The sequence below is a fragment of the Amphiprion ocellaris genome, chromosome 3 (assembly GCF_022539595.1).
Source record: "Amphiprion ocellaris isolate individual 3 ecotype Okinawa chromosome 3, ASM2253959v1, whole genome shotgun sequence".
Classification (NCBI taxonomy): Eukaryota; Metazoa; Chordata; class Actinopteri; family Pomacentridae; genus Amphiprion; species Amphiprion ocellaris.
The window spans coordinates 32739863-32758694 of NC_072768.1; the positions used below are offsets into that span (position 1 = coordinate 32739863).

An 18832-nucleotide genomic window follows, 5' to 3' on the forward strand; every position below is an offset into this window, starting at 1 on the left:
TATTTAAATTACAAAATCTACCGAAAACAAAGACTGTAGACTACAGTTTGAATGTAAACAAAAGCCCGTATGGATGATCACAGGATGTGGTGATTCAGCTACAGCACAAGGTGATAATAAAACGTACTTGAGATCTGTGACATACATTGGAAACAGTAAAAAAAAAAAAAAAAAAAATCTTGTTAGTTCTTCTTGTTGTTGTTAGTAAGATGATGCATTCTGTGACAACTTCAGCTGCTGATAACAAACTTTGGTCCATGTGGAGAACAATAAATATACAAGTGGATGAATATCACCGATTTTGCCCCATTTTTCCAAGTAAAAAGATAGAAAAGTGAAATATATGTTGTTTAAGAGTTGCTCATAGCACTCTATTTTCCTTCATAAACATTGATATGACTCAGTGAGACAATCGTTTAATCACTGGGAGATTCAAGATTCAGTATTCAAGATCTTTATTTGTGTGAGTGAAATGCAATATGACTGCCCCACAAGGCTGTGCAATACCAATAACTAATGATAAAGGGAACACTCCTTAAAATAGAAAAAATAATCTGAAACAATGAGTAAAGAGATAGAAAAGTGCAATGTACAATGTGTAAGAGTTGCAGTCCAATATGTAAGATCAGATTAAATCAACTTTACTGATCCCTCATTGGGGAAATTTATATGCACTGAAGAAGCAGGACAAGTAATATAAAAAGTATAATAAGGCTAAAAATAAAGATATAATAAGGCTACGTATGAGTGGAAACAGTGCTAAACTACTGCTGTTGCACTGGAAGAGCTGTAGGGATTGAAAAAAGTGTTTAAAAATGTTGCATTAAGAGAGATATAGAGGAAAAAAAATGTTTAGAGATGTTGCACTAGAAGACATACGGGATGTTGAAAGATGATTTTGCACTAGAAGAGCAATAAGGATTTTTAAAAAGTATTAAAATTATGTTGCTGCAGTGGAAGAGAAATAAGGAAAAATTACGAAAATTGTTGTACCTGAAGGGCTGTGAAGAGAAAATAGCATTAGATGATGTTTTTGCATTAGAAAAAGTAAAAAATAGAGCAGTTGGAAATGAGCATAAGTGTTAAGTCTGACAATGCAACAGTGCCAAACTACTGTTGCACTGGAAGCGATAGATGTTAAAATGCTGCATTATATATACATCATATAGAGGAAAAAAAGTGCTAAAAATGTTGTTGCACTAGAAGAGATATAGGGATAAAAAACAATGATAAAGAGATGCTGTTGCAGTGGTAGAGCTATCTTCTACATATTTATAAGAAGAAAAAAAATCATCTGTATATAATGTTTTTTCTGCAACTTTTGCACTGTGTTTCTTTTTCTTATCTATTCCTGCACTGCCTTTATACTTTTTCTTTGGAGCTGCTGTAATGGTGAATTTTCCCCACTGTGGGATCAATAAAGTTTATCCTTATCCTTATATGGAGAAGAATCAGTGTTCAGAGATGTTGCACGGAAAAGTTAGAGAGAAAACAGCGTTAAACGAATGCTGTTGCATTGGAAAAGTTTAAAGAAAAAACAGTGTTACATGATGAAAATTGTTGCACCTGAAGGGTTGTGAAGAGAAGATGATGTTATTGCACTAGAAAAGATATAAATAGAGGAGTTGGACATGAGCAGAAGTGTTGATTCTGACAGTGCAACAGTGCTAAACTAATGTTACACTGGAAGAGCTGTCGGGATAAAAATAAAGTTAAAAAATGTTGTTGCACTGGAAGAGATAGAGATAAATAAACAGCATTAAACTGCTGCATTATATATAGTGCATATAGAGAAAAAGGTGTTTAAAATGTTGCATTAGAAGAGACATGAAGAGAAAAAACAGTATCAAAAATTGCTGTTGCACTGGAAAAGCTATATATCAGTGCTGAACTAATGCTGGTGCACTGGAAGAGACAAGACCCAGTGTTTGAAGATAAAAACTGTGCACCTGAAGGCTTGTGAAGAGAAAACAGTGTTAGATGATACAAGACAAAAAACAGTATTAAAATGTTGCATTAGGATATACATATATATATATATATATATATATATATATATATATATATATATATATATATATATATATATATATATATAATGAGTTTAAAATGTTGCACTGAAAGGGATATAGGGATAAACTGTTAAAATGTTGCACTGCAAAAACTGTAATGAGAAGAAGCAGAGTTAACAGATATTGTTGTACAGACAAAAGCTATAAGGAGAGGGAACAAAAAGAAAACTACTAGACTAATGCTGTTCCATTGATGATAAAAATTGTTGCACCTGAAGGCATTATAATATGTTACTGCATTAGAAAAAGTCATAAATAGAGCAGTTAGACATGAGTAGAATAGTTATTTCAGGGACATTACAGACATAATGTTTGTGCATACTGACCACGGGCCCTCATCTCATTCCCTTATATCTCACTTTAAATCACAGAAACCTCCTCCACCTCTCCATTGAGTCCAACTCCACATTTTCCCTGCGTCTCCTCCCTCCGTATTCTCGGTCCCCGTTGCAGCGGCGCCGCTCGGCCACGGCTGGGCGCTGTTGCCTCACTCTCCCCCTGCCTCCCCTCTCTCTCTCCGCCAGCCCAGCCTGCCTCTCTCCTGCCTCTCTGCCTCAGCCAACCCGGGCTGTGCCGAGCTGCTCCCTGCGGGATCAGAGCGCTCCCCCGCCGGGACCCTTCTCTCACATCCCCCTGCTGGGACGCGGCTACATTTCCAGCCAAGCACTGCCTGCCTTGGCTTTATTATGTGTGTCTGCGCCGCAGCCCCGCCAGCAGAGGCAGGCAGAGGAGGAGGAGGGAGACTGGTAGCCAGAGTCAGGACAAAGAAAAAGCAGGGAGACAGAGGCTAGCGGAGGGTTAGACTGCGAGAAATATTATCAACATCGCTCATAGGACATTGGGAGATATTAAAAAAAAAACAGAAAGAGAGAGGAAAAAAGACAGAAAACAGAAAGCGTGGGTAGTTAGAAGCAGCATTCCCCTCGGGGTGGAGATGCAGGGGAAGAGCGCAATGTCCATGCCACCAGACCACCAGCACCACTACCTAGAGTAGAATAGCGGGACGGAACACGGGAGGAGGCTGGTCGGTTCCTGGAGGGGGGACAGAGAGACAGATTGAGATAGTTGCGATAAACTAAAAAAAAAAGACGCTCATTCTGAAACCAATTTTCCACCTTAAACAAAACAAACAAACAAAAAACCAAAACAAAAACACTCTCCTCTCCTCACCTGGACCGTCACGTACCGCCGTGTTTCCATCACCTCTCGCCGCCGCCGCCTCCTCCTCGCTCCCGGACACTTTTCCTCAAACACGGCGCGGGACCTGCTCAGGTGTTCGGCACGCGCGTGGGTGGCAGCTCGCGCACAGGTTCGCAAGGAAGGAAGGAAGGAAGGAAGAAGCAGCACGAGCGCTCAGAGAAGACGCCAATAAATAAAATAAAGAAGACAGTCGCCGCTGTAACGGAGGGAGAAGAAGAACAGACGGCGGTAGAAGTTGCGCCAGTTTATTCTACAGGTTGCGCGTTTTTCTTCTCCCCCCAACCCACCAGCGCCGGAGAGGAAGCTTCCGTCGCCTCTCGACTCACCAGTGTGTTCGCCCGTCGTCGTCGGGGACTAAAACGGCCGACAGTCGCTCGCAGAAGAAGGCTGAAGCTGCCGCATTGCAACAGGCGAAGAAGCAGCAGCGAAGTGGAGGAAGAAGAAGGAAGGAAGGAAGGAGAAGGAAGGAGGACAGAGGAGCCCAGCTGCATGGTTTAGCTTCAACAGAAACAACTAAAGAATAATAATTGTAATAAAACAAAGCTCTTCTAAAGAAAACACAGCAGAGATGTCGAGACGAAAACAGGCCAAACCGCGCTCGGTTAAAGGTAAGAAACAGTTGTTTTTTTTTTGCATGTGAACGGACACTTCTCTCAGTAGTGAGCGAAGAAAACCGAGATTTCGTGCCCAACTCTGGTGCCTAATTTAATTTTATTTCCCCCCAAAGGGCTATACGCAGCCTGTGTAGCCTTTAGTTTAACAACGAAGCTAAACTGTGTCTCACCTTAATTAGTGTCAGCTTTACTAATTGTTTGTAATTGATAACTCAGAGAATGGTGAAAATGTTGCCTAAAACAAAGATTAATTCGACTGACTGCTCTCCCAGTTGCTATAAATGGTCACATCATGGTCAGAAATAAGAGTAAAAGGTTTAATTTCTAATGGTTTTCAATTAGCTGAAAGGTTAAAATGATTCACTGGTTTTACTGACAGCGTGGACCAACTTGTAATTCACTTTGATAATGGACCCATGTAATCTGGATTATCTCCATGTTTTTTGTGGTGTCTTGCACTTTTCATTGTCACAAAATCATGATCCTATGTTTAAATCTCCAGCTACTTAACTCAGAGTGCATGGTTGAGCATGTTTATCATGAACTTCCAGGTGTAAGATTCACCTTTCTGCTTTGAAACTATGCTCTACAGGATTAGCCACACGTGCAATGCTGGAATTCACAGTTTAATTTTATAAGAAGTTCAAAAAAGGGAAAATTTTGGAAATCTTTGTGCTTAATTTTGCCAATGGAAGGCCTCCTTTTCTGCCATAATCATAACATAGTATGATCCACCTCCAAACCAAGTCACTTAGCTCAACAAAATCATGACCCAGTGTTAAAATCTTCAGCAGTTTAACTTCCTTTATCATGAAGTACCAGGTGTAAAATTCACCTTCCTGCTTTAAAACTAAGTCCTGCCACACATGCAATGCTAGAATTCACATTTGAATTTTCTAAAAAGTTCATAAAAGTCTTAATTTTTGCTTAATTTTGACAATGCAAGGCCTCATTTTCTGCCATCATCACCACCTCTTATCTTAAACTGTTAACCAAGTCACTTAACACAACAAAATCACAACGTTACTATTTACATCTCCAACTGCTTAAGGAACCGTGCATGGTTGTGCACGTTTAACTCCCTTTCTGAAAGACTACCAGGTATAAGTCCACTTTAAAACTATGCCCTCCAGGATTTGTCACCTTAGCAATGCTAGAATTCACAGTTTCATTCCCTCAAAAGTTCATAAAAGTCCACATTTTGTGCTTAATTTTACCAGTGCAAGGCCTCATTTTCTGCCTTGATCATAAAATAGTATTCATTGCAGTGCATGGGTGAGTGGGCATCATGCATGGGGGCATGTGGTGTCCTTGGCCTCCGTGTTTCCTTTATGGGACCCAGATGGGCAACGGGACGGGCTGACCATGTGGTTGCCATCCCCTCCCTTTCCTCCCCCGTCTCCTCCTCCTCCACCACCACACAGGCTTTCCCTTTTCTGCCACTATCTAGCGGATTGTCTGACATACGCTCAAAAACAAACAAACATGTTGTTAGTTTGATTAGCGGCATGATTTTCATTGATGGATTTCAGCCCCATGCAGGTTCTGAGGGTTAAGCCTGTTTCATCTGGTTGAGACTGAGTTTGTCGATAGCAGGAGAAGCCACACAAGAAGTACTGACAGAATGTGTTACTGTGATCCCTCGGGGACACGTTTGTGGTTGTAATGTCTATTACTGTGGGCTATATGTGCAGGAAAGCTGCTTAAGAGGGTTGTTTTTTTTTTTAGCTCAGTCCACTGTACAGGCAAACTGTGCTGTTAAAGGGAAGAGGATATGATTGTCAGTGACAGCCTGCATGTTCTTCTCGGGAATCTACTGTAAAGCCAGTTTTGTTTGATTCATGAAACCCATATTTATGTGTATAATAAAAATCGAATAGTTGTGCAACAAATATGGCAATCCAGTAACAATGCTTGGCTGCTGTACGCTATAAAGTGGAAATTTTATATGCACTAAAACAGAAACTAGTTTTGACGTGTGCTTGTAAAGCATGCTGGAGTAAAGAATAGGATGTCAACATCTTACATGTGGTTGTTTTGGGTTTCACTCATAATCTCCCATTTTCCCCCATTTTTGCAAAGAATTGGCATCAAAATAGCATTAAATAATTGTGTTTAGATACTTGGGATTTATTTTGGCACCGACTTTTGTAATTAATCATATTTTTGTCACCTACATCTGCACTTTTTCATGTAGTAGTTGTTATTTCTGTTGCATCTGAAGAATAGAAACACAAACCACAGCCGTTATGACTGGAAGTCGTGGCTTTTGACAGTAAATAATTGCAACTTGTGCTCAATAATGTGCATTTGATTTAGATTTTTCAGAACCAATTTTGATGTGTGTTTGTAAACTATTCTAGAGTGAAGAATAGGATGTCAACATCTAACATGTTGTTGTTTTGGGTTAGAATTTCACTCATAATCTCCCATTTTCTCCCAATTTTGCAAAGAACTGGCATCAAAATAGCATTAAATAATTGTGTTTAGATACTTGGGATTTATTTTAGCACTGGGTTTTCTTATCAATAATTTTTTCGTCTGCACTTTTTCATGCTGTAGTTTTAAATTTCTGTTGAGTCTGAAAGAATGTCAACACAACCCACAGCCATCACGATTGGATGTCGTGACATTTGTCAGTGAATAATTGCAACTTGTTCTCAATAATGTGCATTTGATTTAGATTTAATCAGCATGTGAAGGATGGGGTTGAATATTGCCCCCTGCTGTGGTGTTGTTGACACTCAGTGCAGTTTGTCAGAGAAACAATTCAGCCACTGTGGACAAGTGAGTCTGTCCGCTGCTGCTCCAAGTGTGTGTGTGTGTTTGTTTGTTTGTGCTCGCAAGATCTACATCCTTGTGTTTGCATGCATCATGGACATGAAAGCCTTGTATGTGTCTGTGCGAGTGTGTCACTAAGGCAGCCTGGTCTCAGCAGCCTGGATAACCAGAGCTTAGCTTTAGTCAGGCAGCCAAGCGAAGCAGAGCGAAGCAAAGCTGAGGCAGACGACCACCACTCTGTGTGTGTGTGTGTGTGTGTGTGTGTGTGTGTGTGTGTGTATGTGTATGCAGCAAAGGTAACACAACCCTTGTAGTCTAGCTTGCATAAGCACCATGTGTTTTGTGTACTCATTCATCTGTGTGTGTGTACATGCGTGTTGCTATCTCCCCTCTACACCTTGCCCCACTGACAGCTTGGAGAGACCTGGCATTGGGGGAAGATGGAGAGATGGATGGAGGAGGAAGAGAGAGAGGGTGAAGGGTAAAAGGTGGAGAGGGAGAGGAGAGGTGTTTGGGGGCAGAGCAGTGGCAGGTGAGTGGGCAGGAGGGAGGGAAGCGACGGAGGCCAGGACGAGGTGAGCATCACCGAGGGATTATCTTTGTTTTCATGTTCTTCTGTCTTTCACCTGCTCACCCAACTCTGACTGGCTGTCTGACTGGCTTATGGACTTACCGTCCAGCCACGCATACCAAAACAATAACAAAGAAGTCACTAAATCCCTCCTCATCCATCCACCGCTATAGATTTTCTCCTGACTCACGGTGACATCAGTCTTTTACTATCGCTCTACTGTGCTACTTGCATTAGGGGAAGGAGAGACATCACCCTCCGTTCATAATTTTTGTTGACGTTTATGGCTTTTACTAGACTTAACACCCTGATTACTGCATATCCGTCTAAGCTGAAGAGGCTCAACATGTGGTTTAAGTGCTCGGAAGTGTAACTGGGAAAGTTGGGCTTTTACGAGTTTTTTCTATTTGCTAAGCATGACGGTTAGGAAATGTACTATACCTCACTTGTTCACACAGTTTTGGTGCTGAAGCTATGTGCAAACTGTTAAAATAACATTAATGCATGTTTGCATTTTTGTTTTCTAAATTTCCTGTTGCGCTTGAGAAGCTTTATGTTGTAAAACTGACATAAAATCCTTTAAGTGCATAGCAGTGTAACTGGGAAAGTTTTTCCGATCTCCTAAGTGTGACGTTTACGACATGTACTATGCCTCACTTTGTTTGAGTACTGAGGCTATATGCAAACTGTAAGAATAACACAGTACATGTTTGCATTTTTGTGTTCTGATTTCCTCTACTTGTGGAGGATTTTTAAAAATGATAAAGCCAATTTTTTTAATACTTTATAGCTCTAAATAGTCTGCAAATAAAGTATTGTACAGCTGCTCTTTTGTTTCTACTTTATAATACTAGCAATGAAAATTCTGAGTATGTGATAGCATGCAATTAATTTACAATTTAGTGCAATTTACAATTTTTGAGTTATTTTCTTGCATCAAAAAGTGGCACCCACCATGACAGATGTCTATCTGATGTGTATTTTGTTTTTTTAAAAATTGTTTTTGTACTTTGTCACCATAAATATTGCACATGCTTTATTCCATACTGTTTTTCTATACATACTCTAACCCTTGCATACTGTTCTCGTATATTTATATTAGTTACCTCAGTATATATCAGTAGATAAGTCTGTCTTAATACATCTATTCTGTATATGGTTAATCACAACACTAGGCAGAGACACAGAGAACTAAGAATCCAATTGCACTGGTAACTTGTTTAATGTTGCATATGAAAATATGGCCTTTAAATCCATCATATATGTGCCCATATTATGGATGAGTATCGCTGTAAAAAAGTCCAGTCGGCGCAAGCCTAGAAAATCCAGAAGTATTAGCCCCCATATTAATGTTCTTCTGTGTTTCACCACTGCGACTGTGTTCTTCTGATGGATTTACTTGACCAGTCTAGCCTTTACAGTGATTAGGCCTTGTTAGCAGTGAGGGGACTTGACTAATTGCAGTCTGTTAATTGAACATGGACTAATGGCGCAATGATGGGCTATGAAACTAGCTGATGGGGTGAGAGAGAAAGGAGGAGGAGGGGGGAGGGTGAGCGGGAGGAAGCAATGAAAGAGCATGGCTTCTCTCTTATCAAAATATTATTTCAGTGGATTAATCCGTTTTTAATGTGTGTCTTTAGCGAGGCGAGGCAGAAAAAAAAAAAATCTCCTTCTCTGTCTGCTCTGGCAGCCTTGCTATCCTATCTCTCTCCTCTCCCTCTCTCAGCCCTTAGCCCCTTGAGTCTCTCATGCATTATGTAGTGATGATTATTACTTAATTACACATTAATAAATCCGCTTCATTTGCAGGACATTAAACGGGAGTTGAGCGCATATGACAGGGAGATGGAGGAGAGCAGGAAGATTGGAGGAGGGAGGGAGGGGGAAAAAGGGAGCACTTACTTTTTAGCGTTTATTTGGTTTGTTTAGAGTGTTGTTTATATTTGGCAGAGCCAAATGCGCCCTTTGACCAAGAGGGAGAACGAGGGGAGGCTGGGTTTGCTGCTGGCGTGTGTTGAGCCAAGCTCTTTTGGGCTAATGACATCATTTCCACTCGATCTCCTCGTTTTTGTTGCTCTCTCTCTCTCTCTGCATTGCTTTCTCTGTTTTAGTCTCTCACTCTTTAATAGCTCTTATCCACCTTCCACCAGTTTGTTCTTTTCCCCCATATCCTGCGTTCAACCGACTGACAAGATGCAGACACTGTAGCTGCTGTTTGCACTGGTCGATTTATTGCGGGGCCTCTTGAAACTTAAATGAAATTAAAATGTCCATCACAGTTTTTCCACCGTTACAGTCTAAAACCCAAATATAATGCGAGTCCTCCCATCGGAGAGTCTGGGAGCAGCAAATGCTTGGTATTTGTGCTCAAAAAAATGACTAATTCATCATCAGAGTAGTTTCAAATTATGTCGAATGACTAATCACATAATGGACTAATGGCTTCAGCTGTACTCTACAACATCTTACTTTTATTACGCTGGTTAGGGATGCATAATAATTCCTGTAAGTATGTGACTTAAATGTAATAGGAGACTCTGGGATAGTAATTATTCATTGCCCGGAGTTAAAGTTATTGTCAATTAACTGCTCAAGACTTGAAATTAACAACTGCCAAGCCGTCAAATGTGGGTAAAAATTAATTGTGACTGGAAGTGTCATCGTGTTACAAGCCAATTTGGTTGTTCTTTTAATGTAATTAACCTACAAAGGAAAAATAAAATTGCTAATACAGGAGTAAACAGAAAGCCTTGCAAGTAATGTGTGCAAGGACAATATCAGCACCTTTTTTGCTGGTGCAAATGTGAAACTAGTATCATCACAATATCTGACAGTAGCCTCAGTATGAAGGATTGTGTGATGTGTATAATACAGTACAGTTAATCTCTCGTTTCTCATCCCCGCTCTCACTCTCCTCTCTGTTTTCCTTTCTCTCTCTCTGCGTCTCTCCTCCCATCTGGCTTTACCATTAGAGCAGTTTTTAATGTCACCCTTTGGCAGAGCTCAGAGGCTTTCATAGGGCGACTGGCTCCTATAAAACTCAGAGACCCTACACATGTGGCTTGGATTACTCGAACACAACAATGTTTTTTTTTTTTTTTTTTTGCAGGTACATATGAGTGAATAAGTGCTTGAAAGCACTGTAAAAGTCAGTTTCCTTTTATTAATACTAAAAATGGACAGTTCATTTTTGTTTGTGTAGCTATAAAGCATTAGCAATCTGCACGCGTACAGCCACATTGACTAACTCCTGTATAAAAGCCTGTAGTGGCTTTGCATTAAGACTTGCTGAACCATTAAATGGCTTTCTGAAAGCATTGTTAAAAATTCCATTGACTCCTCTGCAGGGGGTGGATTTGAGTTTTTGGTAGTTGTTTTTTTTTTTTTTTTTTTTAATGGGACAAAACAAGCTAATGTAATTGGTGATTGGTGGAGCCCAGCAGTACAATGCATTGAATGTAATGGACTCATGTGGATCTGCACTCAATTAGAACCAAATTACTGCACAATTGAAAGCTCCAAGAGTAGAACATAACTATGTAGAATATGACCTTGTTCACTGTAGAGCGAAAAGAAGTGCAGGTGTAAATAATAAAAGTGCTGGTGGCTGAATTTCTTTTTGCTGCTTCAGTTTCAGGATCTCGTGCGTAGTTACTGTCACACTACTGTGACTCTTTGAGGCACTTGAATAGCACAGAGCTCACTATTTTCCATGTTACTGTAACTGCTAATGTTGCTGTATAAAAGTGCAGACTGTAATCAAACAATTACTGTCATCTTTGGCTGGAAATCCCATGAAAGAGCTTCAAACATTTTAACATAAAATTCCAAACACTTTTATGATGCAATATAATCTTGCACTATTTTTAACATCCTTTGTTTTGTCAGTTGTTTGTAATACACTTTGAATTTTAGTTGATTTATTTAAAAAATGCAACTACATCAATAATGACTTTTTTTTTTTTTTTTAACAAAACAACAGAAATATACTGGCCAAACACTGACTAATGACCAATAACTTGATTAGCTTAGAAGAGAAACTCATCAGAAAGAACATCCTTTACTCTGTTTTCAGAATTCTTGGACACACTGAGTTTTTTTGTTACTCTATTTACAAGACACAGACTTTGTTGACATGCAAAGTCTACATTTGCACAACAAGAAAAGGGAGAGAAACGCTGAAAAGAAGCATTTGGCAAAGACATGCAAAGTAACTTTTTGCTTTGAATGACATCAGATCTGGCTTTACACTTTGTGGTGATTGAAATGATCAAACAAACTATTCTTGTTCCCGACAGTGTTTTTTTTTTTTGGTCAACATCATCCTTTTTGTCGCCAAAATATTTATATACAAGTGATGTTTGCAACAAAAATGTTCCTTCAGAGTTTCTGTACTGTTTCTCGCTCATGTCACTGTGCACATGTGCTGCATGTCAACAAACTCTGCGTCTTGTAGATGAAGTAAAAAAAAAAATAAGAAAGAAAAACTATCCAAAACCTCTGAAATCAGAGTAAATGATGTTTTATTGGACTTCTTTTGTAGATTAGATGGGGGAAAATGAGAATCTTGCAAGTTTGCTTTTTTGTCAAGCAGTAAAAAAGTAACCAGAAGATGTGTTTGAGCTGATTTGCTTTCCAGCACCTCGCTGTAGTGTTGCTATAGCACTGTGCACAGAGTGTTGATGCTGAAACGATATATTGTGCAGCCCAAGTTCACACCACGTCAGGGCAGATGTTGGTTGGTTAAGTGCTGTGATAAACATTAAGGTAATAATTTGTGGTGTTTTTATTATATGGCTGCATGTTCCTTACATTTTCTCTTCTTTACAAATTAGATACTAGGAAATCCTCAATTTGATGCAGACTAACGACAGCTTCAAAACTTACCTTTCTGATGATGTCTCACAAAGTTGGTATCTATTACAGGACAGAAGCACTTTATACGTATCACTGATATATATTCTTCTGGTTACTCTCTGTGCTGTTTATTGTCTTTTCAGATCTTTACAAACTGTGATTTAAAAACACTGGGGTGAAAGATGTATAGTTGTGTAAGCAGAGAACTGTGCAGTAATGGTTCTTGGTTTTAAGATCCATTATTCAGGTTGAACAGTGAAAATGAGGTTTTGTTTGAAATAATGGACGGGAGAAGGTCATGTCATCTGGTAGGCTTGGTTAGTTTTTTATTGTACGAAATGTGTGTGTGTGTGTGTGTGCGTGCGAACTCATCTGTGTGTCTAGAAAGGGTGAAGTCCCTCAGTGAGGTGTATGTATGCCAGCGACAACTCCTTATCAGCGGCCAGCCTGGTGTGGTTGTGCACGTACGTGTGTGTGTGAGAGTGTGTGAGAACGGGGCGTCATGGGCCAGGACTGTGCCATTGTAGCGGCTTAGCTAGCCTCGTTTATCAGCTGCAAACTCACTGGACCTTAACACACACCCACCCCTCTGGAGACCCACACACACACACACACACACATGCACACACAAGCACACACAAAAAACACACACACTTTGTAGCTGAGCTTGGTGCATGCCCATGGCCTCAGCTTTTAAAAGGAGAAAGATGATGCTGGTGTGACTATACATGTGCACACACACACATAGACACTAACGCACACACACTCAGTCAGTCCAGACCCTGCTTGCCAAGCCTGTATCCCCCCACCACCAGATATTCTCTGAGGACATGAGCCCTTCTAAGTTTCCTACAAGTCTGTGAGTGCATGTGTGTGTCTGTCTGTAAGCTTCTCTTACAGTGTCTTACTAAGAGATTATGCTTGTTTCTTTGTTCAGCACAGACTGTTTGCCTGAAGTGTATTTTTCTATCTGGTTTGGGGACGAATTTGGTGTTTTGTTGTGTTGGTTGTCATAGTTGAATCTTATTGGATTCCTAAATGGTGTAGCAATCAATTTCGAATCATTATTTGCCCCAAAATATAAAAAATGTGCTGTACTATACTTTCGATGAGAAACAGTCCAATGCGGCAAAATAATTTAATTTACAGTGATATGTAATGTTTAAAAGCAAGCCGAACTTTGCCTTTTGTGAGTTTAAGCAGTGAGTTTATTTCCAGTAAATGAATTACTGGAAAGATTTCATACATTAAAAATGATTTGCTCCTTTAAATCTCTCAACCTAAAAACTTGCAGGCAGGTTTGAAAGACATGATATCTTTTAAAAATTGCCAAAATTACACCATTTATCAGAGTCTGAAACTATAAAAACTAACATAAGAGTTGGATTTTTAAAATCTTTCTGATGGTCCTAATGATCGGAGATGTGCTGTTCTGTTGGGAAACTTGACCAGATCTAAGCTTGAAATGATATTTGATCAAAGTCATCTAATATTACACATTTAACAAAAAATACCAGAAATCAAGCCTTTCAAAAAGTATGTGCTCCTTACTGCAACTGTGAAGCTACTAGTGACTCAGCTACATTCGAGTCAATTCAGGGACTTTTCTGCTGAGCAGGGTTGAACTGCAGGCTGTGTATCAAAACTAAGTAAGAAAATATATATTGTGTGAAGATTCAGCTATCTGTGCTCACGGTTTTTTTATGTATAAAAAAATCCGACTTAGTTTTTTTCTTTTTTTTATGATTTATGGAATTACACCTGTATCCTACAACATTTTTGAGTTCTCTGTATTTCTGAAGATTTGTTTTTTGTAACTTTATCTACAAGACATGGGCTTTACTGACATGCAGTCGACAGAGGGCACAGCAAAATGAGTGAGAAACAGGAGCGTAACATCGAAAAGGAACAAACGGTAACGACATCCAGAATAACAAAGAGTGACTCTGCTGCATTCAAGAGTCAATGCAGGGACTTTTTGGCCGAACTGGGTTGAACTGCAGGCGGTGTATCGAAACTAATAAAAACTGCAAGCAATAAAGTATATATTGGACTTAGAATCAGCATTTGTTTGCAGTATATGTAATGCCTTTAGGCACTTGTTTTATAAAAAATTAAACTTTTTTCTGATTTATGGCATTATAGCTTTCTTGTACTGTACAACAGACATTTTTGAGTTCTGCCAAGTTCTAGCAATGGTTGTGCTGTTCTCATAGAGCTGCAGGACTTCACATATTGCAGTAAAAAATGAGAATACAGTGAGTAAAAAAGTGACAGGAGGAAAAAACATCCAAAAAACTGCTTTGAGGATTAAAATGTACTTTTTTTGATAAAAGATACGAAGGTTTCACCAACAAGATTATGAACTGAATATGACCAGTTCTTATCTTATATGATGGATTATGTACAACTGGTGTCATTCTGGACAGCATTACACTCGTCTGTACTCTCAAATACCTACCTTTCCTCGTTGTCTTTCCTCCTCACCCTCCTCACTCCTTCCCTTCCACCTCCTCCCTCCCTCTATGATCCAGCCCCCCCCTCGCTTCTTCTTCATATTCTGTACATTAAACATTAGTGGTGGGGGCAATTAGCAGTGCCCCTCTGCACACCTGGCTGATGCATAATATATTTATTGGCCTACCCTCCCTCTGTCTCCCCAACACACACACTCACTCTCTGCTGTTGATGAAAGGGTGACTTTTGGGAAATGGGATATCTGTGTGTACGATTGAGCTTTGTGCCTCTAGATCTGACCTTGCATAACCTCCTGAGTTTGAGCTTAAAGCCAGGTCAAAAGTCACTGTTCTAGTATTCTTCAAAATAATTGTTCTTTTTGAATCGGTACACCCTCTTGAAAAGCATATTTTTTTCCTGCGTGAGATAAGATAAACCTAAAGCATATCTTCTTTATCTTAATTCTCAAAGAGCTCCCTTATCTCAGAAAGTGTCATGGTCTTGTGAGAAAATTAAGAAAGAATCCTTTCTGCTTTCTTGCTATCTTAATAGCTCTGCGGTTGCATGTCTACCAATTTAAATATGCATTGCTTTTTACTACATGGAGCCCCAAACCTTTAAGCTTTCACCCCTTTATTCATTCACATTTTTACCAGCTTGCCTTTTTCCTACACACATGCATTTGTACGCCTATACACAACCACACACACACCCAGACTAATGTGCATTGTCTTCAGAGCGTGGAGTCTTCAACAGAACAAGCTGCTTGTGTTGTGTTCCTTTTTTATTAAACACTCTGCTGGGTCTTTGTAGTGCACCCCACTATAGACCTACCAATGGTTGTTTTTAGTGCTTGAGACTTCAGTTGGTTTTTCTAACTCCTTTTCATTCACCTCCCAGTCAAAAGGCAAGAGCGCCCCGCTGTGAGACATACAATGGAGCGAGCGAGAGCAGCAGAAAGTGAAAGAGCAAGACAGTGATGGAGAGAGAGGGAGACTCCATACTGAACAAGAAATAATAGAAACTGTGTCAAAGAAAATGTAATTTTGACTAGTTTTTGAAACTTAATGTTATATTAGAACCTGCTCTGTTAAAAAAGCCTGTCTGAGGGTACTTGAATGTAGTAAATGCTTTTGCATTTTATAAATTGGTGGAAACTTTGGTGGCAGTGGATAGTCATTATTAAGTTAGGGTTTGAAACTTAAAATTAAGATTGGAATGAAATAAATTTTTTATTATTTTGCTTAACAGTTCTGAAACTAAATTCACTTGCGTAGATTTCTAAACAGCGTGCAACAAATACCTACTGTAGATCAGTGTTGCATTGCCCAACCCACATTCACAGTGCTATGCCAGTGCTGGAGAACAGTCTGGCTGCATGTCTTTATCATTGTCCTGTTGGACGAAAAAAAAAAAGCTTGCTTGTTTGTATTTCTCAAAACTGATCAAAGTCATCTTACATGGTGCTAAGCCCAGGATGCAGTGATGGTGCCCCTGCAACTAGACAAGCAATACCATTAAAAGTAACGTACAGAACCAAGCAGATCTGACTTGTTGCAGAATCCAAATCTTTAAAACTTGCCATTTTTAGTGAATACGCTGCTGCTCTGAGTTTTTTTGTTGTTGTTTTCCCTAATGAAGAGGATTTTGAAAACGTCAACACAAAGAGATCGGAGGCAGGTGGCAGGCTTATAGTCACAGTCTGCATCCAGTGAGTCAAACTAACCATGTATCTACCACAGCCTAACTACCAGTCTGCTCCATTAGTCATGCGAACTGAATGCATGCATGCTTTCCTATCCCCTAATGCATTTGTATTAATTAGTCATGACAAGCATTACACTCAGCTGTTGTGGAGGTGCATGATTAGAATTGTGTGATGGTCTTGTAACAATCACCTTGGTTGAACAAATGTGGCTACAGAATGATTCACAAAGATGGGATTGGTTGCTAAACCGCAAAGTATCCAAGAAACTAAGAAAGAGACTAAGAAAGAGACCACCCTTGCTGTGGTTAGGATTACTTTATGTAGCTCTGCTGCTAACATTTATATGTGGTAAGTAGTGTTTTACCCAACTTTGCTTTGAAAACTGCAGGGTGCAATAGTAACGTTACACAAACGGGGACACTTTTGCAATAGTAACGTTACACAAACGGGGACACTTATTTTCTCCTGTGACAGTAAACACAATACACAGACTTTCAAGAAACTATCAAGCTTTTTTTTAAATCATTTTACAATGAACTAAAGTAGCTTTATTGCCCTTTATATCAACACTTTTCTGTGACAACAGCAACTATTCCTCTCGCACATCAGAAGAGACTCATTTCACACAACAAACCCACTATTTTTTGACAAAACCTTCTTTAAAGTAAGACTTGTTTAAAAGCATTACTGCTATGTTAATTCTAAGGAATATTAAGTGTTTGTTTACCTCGATGGCTAGACAGTGGTGCAGTAAATACTGAGATACTAATACCACAATGTAAAATGTTACTTAAAGTAAAAATATGTCAGCATAATCAGGAAAAATGTACCATGTTATTAAAAAAAAAAAATAATGTAACATGCTGGCTGTTATATTATATCACATGTATTTATATTATTAAATTAATATTACTCATGCTTTAATGTTGAAGCAGGATTTTACTGTCAAAGAATTGGAAATCAGAATCACTAAAACATACATAATACTTAAGCCTATTAAGTATCTATAATCACTTGTAGAGTAATCACAGTTTATGGGACTTGAAAGCTAAAAAAAACAATGTGGTGAAAATTTTATTCCAGACTTACTAGAAGGTTGGTGAACAAATGTGCACTTCCTTGACAGCACCAGGAGGTTGAGAAAAGTCAGAGTGACTTTCCTTGTTCTGTGTCGAAACAACAGCAGAGGACAATGAGGTGGTGTCTTCTCTTGTATGTCTGCTCTCCAATAAAATCTTTATGCCCATATCAAGACAGAATGAAACAGGGAAACCATGTTGGAGGAAAAGCAGTGGAGCAGAAAGAGAATAAGAGATTGCTTGGTGAGATTGGTGTCAAGGTGTGCATGTTGGTCAGTGCAGTCCAATTTTAAAAATGCAGAAGTGCCACCTGCCTCAGACTCAGAGTTGATAAGCAGCCTGGGGACCAGCACACCCAGCTTCTTCTCTCTCCTTTCTCTTTCTCTGACCCCGAAACAACCTAATTACTACATTTGTAAACAGTCAAATAATTAAGCAGCTGAGGAGAATAATATCTGCAAGTACGTTTCTTGTTTAGTGGCATCAGCATGCTGATTACTTCAATTACTGAACAATTACAGAGGTGCTTTAGCTTAACTACAAATTGCCTGTCGCCTTTAATGAACTTTGATGCTTGAGAATAAGATCTGTTTCGGCAGGCATGAAGATACTCTTGTCAGCAGAGATTCTAGATATTAATATTTTGAGCGTGGCTTTCACCTTTGCTATGGCAGAGTCATGTCTGTTTCATTATTTTAATCTTTGAGACTAATATCTGTTGCAAAACGTTGGTCACTTTATAAGTATTTTTTTATCAGGCAACATTACCTAATTGATCATTTTAGCACTAGGAACTAGGAAGCAGCTGTTGGGATCATGGTACTTTAGCTTAAATGCAGATTGCTTGTAGCCTCAGTGAACTTTGGTACTTGACAATAAGCTCTCTTTTGGCAGACATGAAGACACTGTTGTCAGCAAAGATACAAAATATTGATGTTTTTAGCTCAGTTCCCATCTTATTTGTGATTGAATCACTTCTGTTTCAAGCCTTAGTTGTTTAAATTATTTTAACCTTTGGGACTAAATCTATCTGTTGCAAAGCATTATTAGCAGCTTATTGTCAGGCAACATTAACTTTTTGATTGTTGTAGCAGAAACTAGGAGGCAACTGTTGGGATAATTAGACAGAACTTCGACTTTTCACTTTTAAGATAATTGTGATTAAAAGTAGTTTGAAACTCAAACTTTTAATCACAGTTTGAGTGTTGCATGGAATTTTAAAAAAGCAGTTGAGAAAAGTTTGCGTTTTGGGTTGTTTCAAAAATGGAAATTACATCTTATACAATTAGTCGACATGAAGGTACTTTTGTCAGCACAGATTCTAGATATTAATCATTTTTAGTTTGACTCGCACACTATTTATGACTGAGTTCCTTCTGTTTTATTATTTTAATCTTTCGGACTAAACTCTGCAGTGAACCATTATTAGCAGATACTCTGCTCACTTTTCGGGGCAGCATTACCTTATTGATCATTTCATCAGGAACTAG

The 18832-nt window shown here is 39.1% G+C and overlaps 1 protein-coding gene and 1 long non-coding RNA gene across 6 annotated transcripts in view; one reads left to right on the forward strand and one right to left on the reverse strand.

Annotated features, from left to right (window-relative positions):
• Positions 1–2883: 2883 nt before the first annotated feature.
• On the reverse strand, positions 2884–3387 carry LOC129348568 (uncharacterized). The gene is made up of 2 exons (XR_008601162.1): positions 3243–3387; positions 2884–3104 (listed from the first exon to the last, which is right to left on the reverse strand). It is a non-coding gene; the product is annotated as an uncharacterized LOC129348568 (long non-coding RNA).
• Positions 3388–3737: 350 nt separating this feature from the next.
• The window catches only part of znf423 (zinc finger protein 423), a 166144-nt gene continuing 151049 nt past the window's right edge, over positions 3738–18832 (forward strand). For all 5 annotated transcript variants that reach the window (XM_035957085.2, XM_023289885.3, XM_035957086.2 and 2 more), the window contains exon 1: positions 3738–3880. In XM_035957085.2, coding sequence (XP_035812978.1) covers positions 3841–3880 — 40 coding nt within the window. In that variant the 5' untranslated portion in view covers positions 3738–3840. The remainder of the gene's footprint in view (positions 3881–18832) is intronic.